The 13,695-nt window shown below is 38.0% G+C and overlaps 1 protein-coding gene across 2 annotated transcripts in view; it reads left to right on the top strand.

The window, feature by feature from the left end:
* DOCK10 (dedicator of cytokinesis 10) overlaps positions 1–13,695 on the top strand; it is a 279,468-nt gene that overhangs the window by 155,133 nt on the left and 110,640 nt on the right. For both annotated transcript variants that reach the window (XM_061205474.1, XM_061205466.1), the window contains exon 4: positions 3,302–3,384. In XM_061205474.1, the coding sequence (XP_061061457.1) occupies positions 3,302–3,384 (83 nt within the window). The remainder of the gene's footprint in view (positions 1–3,301; positions 3,385–13,695) is intronic.

Raw genomic sequence — 13,695 nt, 5'->3', positions numbered from 1 at the left:
TCTGTTAGGTGCTTTATAGGAATCGCTCCTAATGAAGGTGGTATTATTTAGACAGATAAAGAAATAGATATTAAATCACTTAATTGAGATCTCACAGTTAATACCAAAATTCAAAACCAGGTTTGTCTGACTCCAAGACAGAAACAGAAACACCATAGAAAACCTCTGGAATGGTGGTCCAGATGTGATTTTTTTTAAAGTCTTCAAAGTCTGCAAATATCAAACAACTCATAAATTAGTTGAATGGACTTTTTGAGTCAGACAAATCCAGTTTGAAATCCTACTTCTATCACATGTGGGATCTTGGGCAAAAATCTGAGCCTCTCCTTGCCTCTGTGATCTATAAAATGTGAATATAAAATCTCATGGAGTGCTTATTAAGATTATATGTAAAGCACCTACTAGAACAGTATCTGACAGGCACTTGCCACTGCCAAAACCAAAAAGAGATAGTTCTTTACTAGGCTGTACTATTATAAGAAATAACCACCTTCATTTTTGTTCAGTGGAATTCAGGATTAACATATCTCAGGTTTGGTTAAGCCTGTGGCATCTCGTGAACAGTGTGTGTAATATGCGTGAATGTTGATCGTGGTTAAACATAGGTACTATCCATAGCAAGACAGGGCAATAAGACAACGCACATTTGTCCCATCGAAACCTCCAGATTAGGAAGTGTAGCAGTAGATATTATGAGAGAGAAATTTCTAATCCAGTCTAATATACTGAGTGTTCAGTTGCTAAATCAGAGATCCTAATAAATAAAATGATTTGACCAAAATCTTGTTGGAATTCAGTACTAGTTCCAGACCAAGAATAAAGCCCTGTAGCTCCTGGTTCAGTGCGATACCCTCTGTTCGCATTTTTTTGGTAAAGTATATACATTGGTTTGGCAGTTTTTTAATCAAGAATCTTTAAAATACTTTGAGTACTCTATCCTAAAAAAATAATCCAAAATGGGTCCAACTTGGGGGAAAATGGGAGGACCAAATTCATGAAGAAACACTCTGAAGCATTTTTTTCTACAATGGCACAAAATTTGAAGTAGCCATAGTAACTGCTCGCTCTTTCCTCTTCTATAAGTCTTTGCTCAAATGTCACCTTCTTTGTAAGACTTACCCTAACCATTCTATCTAAATTGTCCCTCCTTCCCCAACTCTATCCATCCCCCTTCTTCTGCTATATTTTTCCCATGACACTTAGCATTTCCTGATACATTACACAGTTTACTTATTTTTGTGTTTGTTGACCAGCTCTTCACAGGGGCACACTTTTCAAGAGGGCATGAATTTTTGTCCCTTGTTCACTGATGTATTTGCATCACCTGGAAAAACGCCGGGCACACAGTATGGGTTCAATAATGTTTATTGACCAAATTAATGAATGGATGGTTTCCAAAACTAAGAGACCAGGTTGGTAAATTAGGGTATGAGACTTTATTCTACTTATTTAAAGTGGTCATAAAGCTTAGAAAGCAAAAGTTAAAAAATCTTTAGAATATGCCTTTAAGTGAATAAAAACAATATTCCAATTCAAATATATACTTAGAGGAGAACTAGGTAAAGCTATGCACCAGAAAAAAAAAGATTGAAAGGGAATGCAAAAAAGGGGTGGGTTTTATGCTTTTTGTTTTCCATTTTGTATCGTTTGAGAACTACAGGAAAGTGTAGAGAAAGGAAAGTAAGTGAGAGAGGGTGGGAAAGAACCGTGATCATGAATGCTTTGCCCTCTTGGGTTGGGATGCTGTGTATCTTTGCGCTCCTTGCCTGAATTCCTGGCATCTTTATCGAAAATGAAGATGGAACTTTTTAGCCAGGGAGCATATCAGGGTTCAGTTTTCCTTTTATTTCCAGAAACATGTGGTTTGCACAGTTGGCTCAGGAATTGGCAAGTTAAGAAATTTAATTTTAGCTAAACATTCAGTTTTGTTCACATTCCTCTTCTCCATCCAGAGTCGGTACACATCCCCTGAATCCCCTTTGACTGTTATCCACGTCCATTTGTCTTGTTGCTGTTCTGTTTTTAATCTCTTCCTTTCTCCTGTCCCCCTGCCGCCATCCCCCCACTCCTATCTTCGTCCTAGTCTCATGCATTGTTTGCCCTCAGTCCCCATTTGCGTCGGGGTGTTTCCCTGAACAGATAAAGCTATGGTGCTGAGGAAGTTCAAGGCCAGAGAAATCCAGTGTGGCTGAGGACCCCTAACCCTTCTCCCTGCCTTTCCCGTGCACCTTGAGCCAGGTGCCCGCACCCTATGTTCTCCACCCACCTTTCTACACCCCCCTCTGAGCCACTCCCTCCCACTTTCTGTTTCTGCAAGGACAGTGCCCGTGCTTTCTTTGCTCTAACCCTTCCATGCCTTGAGTAATGACTCTCATGAAGAGCTCTCATTTGCTGTCCCCTTCTTGGTTACAAAGACGATCAGAGGTCTTATCTCTCACATTGCAGTAAGTTTATTGCTCCTCATTTTTTCCCACTAATGCTAGAGGACAGGGTCTCCTTATAAACCTGGTGTTGCTGTTTAATCCCTAGATTTATGTAATTTTAGAATCTAAAGGAATCTTAAAAGCCAGCTAGTGAAATCCCCATTACCACTGTATGGTCAGTACTGTGCCAGGCACAGGGTCGGTGTTTGGGAAATATTTGCCATGAGTAAATACTGTAAACTCAGCCATCATGAACCACTCTAATTCTTTTGTGCTATTAACATTGTTTTTTAAAAGTTTTTTGGTCATCTTTTATTCACATATATTTATAAAGTTGATGAATAATCAGGGAGAAGGTTGGGCTCAGAAGGCAATGAGGTAAAACTGAAAAACTCATTTCAAGCTGACAACAGGGTTGATATAAAGAGGAAAAGGATAGGTTACTGACACAAGAATAAGAAGAAATGGGCTAAAATTATGATGAAAGGATGGCATATAAATAATAACATATTTCACTACTAAGAACTGTTAAATAAAGGAAGGGTTTCCAAGGAAAGCTGAAAAATGATGGTACTTGAGGTTAGTGACATATCCGGTTATGATTCAGAGGGTGATTAAATTAGGCTTTCCTTAATGGAGAAAAATAGAATAAATATATTAAACGGTTCCTCCTCTTAGAGTCTGGGAAAGGTTAGATTTTCCTTTCACTGGAAAATGAAATGATTATAATGCTCAAGCCCCTTATCTACCTTAAAATTGCTAACATAGCTACCTTAACATTAACCTGCAGATTATGAGCACTGAATTCACTGTGCTTCTTTATCAGGACAGCTGCTTTTTGAATAATAATTTTTAATTGCCATTTTTTTTCCTTTCAGGCTTGTAAATTTTACAGTTCCCAGTGGTATGTGGTAAACTACAAATATGAACAGTATTCTGGAGACATTCGACAGTTACCTCGGTAAGAACCTATTATGATTACTCCTTGGGTTTTTCCATATATAAGCTATGTTCCCTAAATTCTGCCACTGTTCATGAATACATGTACGTTAATCTAGTATCAAGGTATGTTTTACAAAATTTAAAAGTAAAAGTCACGATGGAACATTTTGTTCAACAGTGTATGCTTGTAGCCTCACAGAATTGGGGTGAGAGATACATATACTCATTTAGGTTTTGAACAAAGTTTTAAAGTACCATGTCATTCTTTTGTGAGCTGTCTTTTCAATAGCAGATACAAGAGAATTTAAAAAGTAAAATTTGGACCAGAAATTTTTTCTGACAATATTCTGTATATAGCATTCAGATTTGCCATTGGTTTCATGTATTTTCACTCTGGGATATCAAAGGGCACGAAAATAAACAACCTCCACAGGAATGATAAATGTCTAAGAACAGCAAAAAGGAAAAACACACACCTAATATTTTCCGGAGTATGGGGAAATAAACTCTTTAGGAAAAGGTGATATTGTTCTGCAACTGCCCAAATGTCACCTCTATAAAGAATTTGCTCACCTGACCAACGACCTGACCTAGAGTAGTCATTTATTCTGTGTCTGTGTCTCCCACTAAAGTTAAACCCCCCAAAGGGCAGGGACTCTTCCTCGCAGAATCCCCTGCAGGCCTAGGAGAATGCCTGGCACATAGTAGGTGTGCAATAATTACTTATTGGATAAGTAAACTGAGAGAGTAGCAAATTTTAAAATATAATAATCCTGGATGGGCTTGGAGTTGCTTAAATTCAAAGAACTGCAATGAACTGGAATCTCCCAACACACTGGTTCATCAAACTAGAATGATGCACATCGTCCAGAAAAAACACTTAAGACAGTCAAAAGTTAATTTTTTATTAACACTTCCCTCAAGTGAAACTTTGAGGTCATACACATTGCATCTAACTTTTTAATGGACACATGGTTTAGATTTGGGCACCACTTTCTAAGATTTCCCGTGCCCCCAGAAACATCTTTTCCAGACTGGGATACTTGGAAGTGCTGCTATCAACTCCTGGATGCAGAATTTGAAGTGGAGGGGGTGTTATGGAGTAGCTCTGGGAAGGTGACATTTGGGCTCAGATCTGAAGGAACCGTAGCTACCAGCACTGCAATCTCCAGAAAAGGGTTCCCAGAGGAAACAGCAGGGGCCAAGGCCATGAGGTGGGAACCAGAGTGGTCATTCGAGCAGAATGACAATCAGTGAGGCCGGACCTAAGTGTTGATGAAACCATGGAACTAGGCAGGGGACCTCGTGGGTCCTGAAAAGGAGCTGGATTTTATTCTTATTGCAACAGAAGACTGTAGAAATTTGTAACCTGGAGTGTGACATGATCTGGTTTACCTCTTTAAGAAATTACCTGCTCTACTCTATGGAGAATGGGATTGTAGCAGTGAGAATTAAAAAAAACAAAAAAGAAAAAGAGAAGCTGGCCATTTCTTTTGGAGTAGCGTTACTGTGAAGAGCAAAAAGCAATGTTCCTCTGAAACAGCAAGTCTTTATTCAAAACAGTGACTAACTTTCACCAAATCTCTGAACGTTCCTTTAGATTCTGGTCACTGCTAAAAGATAACTTCCTTAAACTTCATGTTGGGAAGGTCTCATCACACCCTAGGCCTTCATGAATAATTATTACATTCAGAATATCTGGGCCTTAGTCACACACCTTTTGTAGCTGCAATTGAAAAGCAAAGCATTTTTTAACATCGAGACTTCTTCTTTCTGAAAACAGTTCTGAGAAGTGGTTACAACTTGTAAGCCATGTCCGAGCACTTGGAAGACTGCATATAAAGGGAGAGAGTGTAGAAAGAGGTGTTTAGCTGCCATTTGGCATAAATGCCTTCCTGCTGTCCTTAGGTCTATTGAAATCTTTAATGGCTTTATCCCCAAACACTGTTCATCTTTTCTTGTATTCGTGATGCCATAAAGAAAAATAAATTAATTAAAAAATTCACATGCACTATATTCTTCCTCTATGAAAACAATAGAGAAAGCACCTCCAGTCAGAACAGGGTCTGGATATCATTGTTGAATTGGAATTCTTGTAGAGCATGAGAAGAAATCTCATGAGAAGAAATGCAAAAGTAACCAAAATATTGCTGAAAATTTCCCTGACTTTAACTAAAGGATGTGGAAGTTGATACCAAGAAAGGGAAGCGTAAGACTGCCGCTAAGTAAGAAACTGTAATGAACTCTATATGATATGTTCAAAATGAAAATCAGAAGTTCTAGAATAATCCTCATGTATCCCCTGAACAAATGAAGACTGTAACATTGAATAGTAAAACTATTTTTTAAATGATTTTACAAAGCTGAGCACTCCCCACTAAAGACTACACATATTTAGGTCAGTAGTGGGAACATAATTTACTTGGGCCTTCTGAGACTATTAGAAGTAAATCATTTTCATACCTCCTGGATTAGAAGAATTCTCCTATGTCTGCTACCAATTTAAACTGATCATTTCTTTTTATGGATTGCTGAGGCTTTAAAATAAAAACTTGGAATTATGGGGAAGTGAAAAAAGATATGTGTTTATCTCCCTCACTTTTAGTCTTTAAATTTAAAATTGTGCTATTATTCACTCTTACGAACCTCATTTTTTTAGTGTCTGTTCATAGGAAGATATTGGAGAGAAACTTTATTTCAGGCTAGAATGTAAAATGTAAAGACTTCACACATTAGAAATAAAAATTGGCACTGAAATTGGTGTTCCTAGGAAACAAGAATGTCATTAAAAAAAAGTATGATGTCAAAGGAGCCAAGAATATACAATGGGGAAAGGACAGTCTCTTCAATAAACATTGGGAAAGCTGACAGCCACAAGTAAAAGAATGAAACCAGACTACTATCTTACACCATACATGAAATTAACTAAAAATGTATTTACTACTTGAGTATAAGACCAGAAGCCATAAAACTCCTGGGAAAAAACATAGGTAATAAGCTCCTTGACATTGGTTTTGGCAATGATTTTTTTGGATCTGACTCCAAAAGCAAAGGCAACAAAAGCAAAAATAAACAGATGAGACTACATCAAATTAAAAAGCTTCTGCACAACAAAGGAAATCATCAAAAAAATGAAAAGCAACCTACTGAATGGGAGAAATATTTGCAAATCATATACCTGATAAGGGGTTAATACGTAAAATATACAAAGAACTCGTACAACTCAATGGCAAAAAAAAAAAAAAAAAGCCAACAACGATCTCATTAAAAAATAGGCAGAGGATCTGAATAGACATTTTCCCAGAGAAGACATACGGATGGCCAACTGGTACATGAAAAGATGCTCAATATCACTAATCACCAGGGAAATGCAAATCAAAACCACAATGAATTATCTCCTCACACCTGTTAGAATGGCTATTATCAAAACAACCAGAGATAACAAGTGTTCGTAAGGATGTGGAGAAAAGGGAACCCTTGTGCACTCTTGGTGGGAACGTAAACTGGTGTAGCCACTACGAAAAACAGTATGAAGATTCCTCAAAAAATTAAAAATGGAACTACCATATGATTCAGCAATTCCACTTCTGGGTATTTATTCGAAGAAAACAAAAACACTAATTCGAAAAGATATACACACCCCCATGTTCATTACAGCATTATTTACACTGGCCAAGATACAGAAACAACTTAAGTGTCCACTGATGGATGAAAATGTGGCATATATACACAATGGAATACTATTCGGTGATAAAAAAAAATGAAATCTTGCCATTTTCGACGACATGCATGGACCTGAAAGGCACCGTGCTGAGTGAAATAAGTCAGAGAAAGACAAAAGCCATATGATCTCACTCATATGTGGAATTTAAAAACAAAAAACAAAACCAGAAAAAAAAAAAATAGCAAGCTCACAGATACAGAGAACAGACTGATAGTTGTCAGAGGTGGGCTGAAGGGGATCAAAAAGGTACAAACTTCCAGTTATAAAATAAATAAGTCATGGGAATGGAACGTACAGCTTGGTGACTAGAGTTAACAATACTGTATCGAATATTTGAAAGTTGCCAAGAGAGTAGATCTTAAAAGTCCTCATCACAAAAAAAAAAATTCTTAGTAGCTATGCATGGTAACGATGTTAACTAGACTTATTGTGGTGATTATTTCACAGTATATACAATTACAGAATCATTATTTTGTACACCTAAAACTAGCATAATGTCATCTGTCAATTATACCTCAATTTAAAAAATGTGAAACAAACAAAAAAATATGATGCCACAGATTTCATTAATCCGCAGGCTAAATTACAGAGATATATGACATACTTAAAAGTTTTACCACAGCTGGGTGGATATAAAGAAGAAAATTTCATAGAGTATATTTTGTGATAGATAGAAGATCAATTAAAATGGAACCTGTATAGTTGGGCTGATTTGGAACCGAATTTTTTTTAAATAAAAGAACACTTCTTGAGTGTCGACAGTGAACCAGAATGTGCTGGGTGCCATATGTACATTATCTCATTTAACACGCATGACCCCACGGAGTAGGAACTGTTTTCCCTGTTGTATAAAGGAATGCAGAGCATTGAGAGGGTTAGTAACTTGCCCCCAACCTCACTCCGCTCAAGCATCCCCACACTCCTTATATGAGGTATAGGAGGTAATTTAGGTATAGAAATGAGAAATAAGACTGACCAGAAATGACAACTAATGTTGGGTCCAAACACCGGAAGGTGAGGCCCCTGCTGAGCCCTCCGTCTCTGGAGCCCAAAGGCCCTTAGAGACCCACAGTGGTCTTGGGGGAAGAATTTTACCTTCAGCAGCCAGAGGTGCTTATCTTTTAATGACCTCCAGAAGAGAGAAAGGTCATGTTTAATGGCCCTGCAGATATGAGACTGAGTAGTGATGATGGTTACTTAAAGACAAAGAGGCAGTGCCCTGTGGGTCAGTGGGAAGAGGGACGGGAAAGAAGAGTTCTCAGTAGCCCCCATGTCTAAACCCTCCGCCAAGCGTGCTCCAGGGCATTTTCTTACAAGGCTGACATCCCCTCCTGTCTCTCTCCCTCCCTCACTGTGCTCCAGCCCCACCAGCGGTCCACTCTTGGATGCTGCAAGCCTGATCCTTCCTCAAGACCTTTGCTCGCCATTGGCCCTGTGCCAGAATGATCTTTCCCCAGATCATCACATGGCCGGCTTCTTCTCATTCTCAACCAAAATGGCCATCTGTGACCACCCTTTCTAAACCTGGCTTCTGCCACCCCTACCTGGATCACTCTTTTCTCTTCTCTTCTTTAATTTTCTTCCCAACCATTTTCATCCAGGGAAATTACCTTGTTTATTTATGCTTAATTACCGACTCTCTCCTCCCTTAGAAGGCGAGTTTACTCAGATTGGGAATTTATCTTCCAATACATGGTTGTCATTATTGCAGGTCTTCTATGTGACAGATACTATCTGGAAACTAGATCATTTAGTGACGAGGAGGAATAGCCTCCAAGAATTAATACAGCTCTCAACTCACAGTGAATTTGATCAAGCAAACAGATTTAAGAAAAGCCAGCAACGAAAAAGCATGCACATTCACCCATCCCACACCCCTAGATATGACCTAAATTGACACTCCCTGGTCTGCACATTTTTTTTAATGAACAATAAGGTCTGCATGAATATGACTAAGGATTAATGTAGTTGGTTGAGTTTTGCTAGTGACCTCATTGGTCTTATCTATCATATCTTATGATTTATTTTTGAGTCATAATACTTAAGTGAACTGAAAAGGAAAACTTAAAGAAAATTTGGTTTTATGCAAGAGTTTGGAGACCTCACAAATTGTAATATCGTGACATTTAGGAAATTTTAAAAAAGTTTTTTAGCATTTGTATGAAGCCACCTTCTCTCTTTTCAAAATCATCTGTCCTTCAAAAATACCAGGGGAAAGTTCTTGAGAAATTCATACTCACTATTTTCTTTGAGAATAGTTATATATATTTTTGCACAATTTCTTAAAATTTTGCTTAGTATTAAAAAAAATCCAAGAGATGTCATTTTTCTTCAACACCTTTAAAAAAATCCCCCCTATATTTTATTATGCAAATTTTCAAACATACAAAAAATGTTGGAAAACTTATACAAGGAACACCCATATTCTCACCATCTAGAATGTATCTTTTACATTTTGCTGTATGTATTTTATGACATTATCCATCCATCCACCCATCCCTCTTGCCATCCACCAGACCATCTTATATTTTGATTATTTCAAAGTGAGTTTAAAGTACCAACACACTGTCTGCTGCCTTTCTAAACACTTTAGAATGCATTCCATTAACTAGAAACATATATGTTTACAGTTTACTTTTTTTTTCTTTTGAGGGAAACTTTAGGAAGTGAGGCACAAGTTGTAAGTGAGCCACTGGATGACTTTGACTGTGCATACACCTGCGTACCTGAAACCCTAACTGACATAAGGGACGTTATCATCACCTTCAAAGAGTTTATTGCTACCCCTTCCTGGTCAGTCCTCACCCCTACTTCCCTCTCTCCCCAGAGACAACCACTGTTCTGATTTTCTTCACCACAGATTACTATTACATATTCTGGAGCTTTATAACATTGGAATCATGCTATATGTATTCCTGTGTTTCTGACTTCTTTGACTCAGCATGATGTTTTGAGTGATATCCACGTTGTTGCATGTATCAGTAGCTCCTTTCCCCTTCTGAGTAACATTCCTTTTGTGTGTGGATCTACTATAGTTTGTTTAGCCATTCTCCTGTCGACACAGCATTTTCAGCTGAGTTGTGCATAAGTCACTTTAAAATCATGGACTTTTGTGAAACTTTGGCTATCATTTATAGGCTATCTCAGTTGTTATTTTCAATTCTCTGATGGGAGATTTGTGGAAAAACCCTCACAAGTATTTAACCTTATACACTGAGATTCATGAAAACCCTATTTTGTTTCCTTAATTGTTTGTTATTTCATTGCTAGTTTGAAAGGCTGTTCCTTCTCTCCTTTCTTTATACTTTTATAATTATCTTTGCAGAAATGAGAGTTGGACTGTGGAACATGGCCTCTATTGCAAGCCACAATTATCTAGAACAAATGCCTATAAAATTATTCTTTTGTAAGAAAGAAAAGAAAGGATAAACCATGCTGGCAAAAGAGGACAGAGTAAAGAATTCAGAAACGAATAGAACTGTCTCAAGGTCAAAGGGAGACGGGCAGGAAAGGACTAACATATAATTTAGGGCCACCCCGGAGCCAAACATTGACCTTCCAGTTCAAGTTTGTCTTTGCTGCCTCATCCTCAGTTTTCCCTACTCATCCCTTTATCTTTCACTTGGGATGTTTCCTTAATAGTGCCTTTACTGCCCTGCCATCATTTTAAGAATCCTGGAAGACTCATGTCTCCTCCTCTGCAGACAAAATACTTTGAGTAATTGCTCTGAAATAAGCCCTTTGAACCTGCCTCTGAATCTCAGGCAGTGCGTCACCTCTCGAAGGAGCAAGGGTTGAGGAAAGGGTTGTGTTTAAGCGCTTTATTTTGCCAATCAAATGAAAAGGCAAAAGGAACTGCTTCTGGTTCAAGGAGTGTCAAGATGTTGTTAAGGAGAAGAGGAGTATTTTTGGTGGGATGGGGAGAATTTCCCAGTGGTCCCAAAATAACAGTGTGGTCTGTTACCTGTTCTGCCTTCATATAAGGTTGACCCTAACCAAAAGAGGCAGAACAAGTTAACATCAGTGGCAGCTGGCACAAACTTGAGTATCTCTAAGGTTCTGCAAGAAGGAGAAAGAACTACAGGTACACCAGGATCCTTTGCAAGAGAAAAATGGCTGCAATCATACTTAACATGCTTATTAAAGATGGTTTGGACTAACCCGTCCTTCATACAGGAAGTATCATCTCAGAGATAAGGCTTCTGACCCCATCTCTTTCACTATGTGTTTATGTGAGTAACTGTTATGGACTTCGTTTTCTTCTCAGCAAAATAGCAAGATTAGACTAGATGCGGATTCCCAGTATTTGTGTCCAAAAGTCCGATTATACGCATATACATTTGAATAAAAAGCAATATGCTACTTAGTACATATTTAGACTTCAGTACAAAATCTCTGTTATCTTGGTATATATTTTTGAGCTTGCAAATAAATAATGGATGAGGAAGGTTGTATTATATATTAATATGTTTTTGAAATTTGGACTAACACATACCCATGCAAGTAAATTCAAACACATTAATTAACAAGTATTTATTGATCACTTAACCTTACCATGTGTCTGAACCTGTTGTGATGATAACCTCAAAATACACATTTCCTACCACTCTTCTTTCAAGCCTCTGGCTTTGAAATAAAACTGTTACCATCTGCAACTATTTATATATGGGTCTTGGGATGTCCTATCAAGACTGTGGAACCGAAACAAAATAGAGAAATAAATTGGAACTAGGACTGAAGTGAGACTCTAGATATCATTTATAACACTCAATATCAAGTACTTTGTACCCCAGAATAGCTTTATTTTTATTAGTTATGAATTTTAGTAGCAAGGGACTTTCATTAATTTGAATTTATAGGATAAATTCACAATAATAAGATACTTTTTAAAAACCTATTTAACATGTTGGAGGTGCCTCTTAGGATTTTGATCACCAAAAATGTGTCCTACTGCTAAAAAGAACATCGCCAAGATGCCTAATAAAAACAAAATTTTAAGTTATACCTTTTCATATTATCTCACTTCTGTGATATCCTTGTTCACCTTGCCTCTCAATAATTCAGTCAGCAAATGCATATTGATCATGTCTACAACAGGAAAGAAAACAGCCAAGTGAGATGTAGATGGGACTTCATTAGAGTCACTGGTTTCAAGAAATGTATAATCTGCTGGAGGGCTAAGACAGGCGACCAAATAACAGAACCAGGCGAGCATCATAAGAGACATACACTGAGCATCTACAGGAAGACAGTCCTAATTCTGTAGATCCAGGATACCTTCATGGAAATGACTTTGGGAGCACAAACTCTTACCAGGTTACAATGGAATATTGTTCAGCCTTAAAAAGGAATGAAATCCTGATACACTCCCTAACATGAATGAACCTTGAAGACATTACGCTAAGTGAAATAAGCCAGCCACAAAAAAGACAAATATTGCATGACTCCACTCATATGAAGTACCAAGAATAGTTCATTTCATAGAGATAGAAAGTAGAACGATAACCCGGGGCTGGGGAAAGGGAAAAATGGGGAATTATTGTTTAATGGGTACAGAGTCAGTTTGGGAATAAAAATGGTCTGGAGATGGACAGTGGCGATGGTTGAACAGTGTGAATCTACTTAATGCTACTGAACTGTGCACTTAAAAACAGTTATAATAGTAATTCTTGGGGCTTCCCTGGTGATGCAGTGGTTGAGAGTCTGCCTGCCAATGCAGGGGACACGGGTTCGAGCCCTGGTCTGGGAGGACCCCGCATGCCGCGGAGCACCTGGGCCCGTGAGCCACAACTGCTGAGCCTGCGCGTCTGGAGCCTGTGCCCCGCAGCAAGAGAGGCCACGACGGTGAGGGGCCCGCACACCGCAATGAAGAGTGGCCCCCACTTGCCGCAACTAGAGAAAGCCCTCGCGCAGAAACGAAGACCCAACACAGCCAAAAATAAATATAAATAAATAAATAAATTTATTTTTAAAAAAAAAATAGTAATTCTTCTGTTATGTATATTTTACCACAATAGAAAAAAACATTGATCAGGTATGGAGGGTGCGGTTCTGATCTCAGGCTTTTCCACAATTTAATAGCGAGGACGGTGTTCTTTTTGTGCTCTTTCTCTGCTGTGAACTGGGAATGGGCATTTCTATGTCTTTCAGAAGGAGGGTACAGAATATTTTGAATCCATTTGAATCCACTGAATCCCTATGTGAATGCACGGCTTGGTGATTTTATGAGTACATATATAATATATATATATGTGTGTGCATACATATACATATACACATGTATGTATAGACATATATGAATACATATAAAGAGTCCTTGGTCATTCACCTTGCTATCTGGAACACCATCAACATAGGAAACCATTTGTAATGGGAATACTGAATGTGCCCCTGGGCTTTTTTCTCAATAGTCAAATTCTGAGATTGCTTCTACATGATATAAATCATTTTAAAGAAAACAAATCTCCCATGCCAACTATCCGTGTAGGATTTTCTAGTTAGGTATAAAGGAATGCCTGGATTTTGGATGATGCTGTCTGGTTTCCATTCAACCATGTGTTATGAGATAGAATCAAGCCAAGGAAAGTTTATTTCTGTCTTATTTTA

The sequence above is a fragment of the Eubalaena glacialis genome, chromosome 1 (assembly GCF_028564815.1).
Source record: "Eubalaena glacialis isolate mEubGla1 chromosome 1, mEubGla1.1.hap2.+ XY, whole genome shotgun sequence".
In the NCBI taxonomy this organism is placed as follows: domain Eukaryota; kingdom Metazoa; phylum Chordata; class Mammalia; order Artiodactyla; family Balaenidae; genus Eubalaena; species Eubalaena glacialis.
Note: the sequence above shows the minus strand (reverse complement) of the source record. Positions and strands in the feature narration are given on the sequence as shown.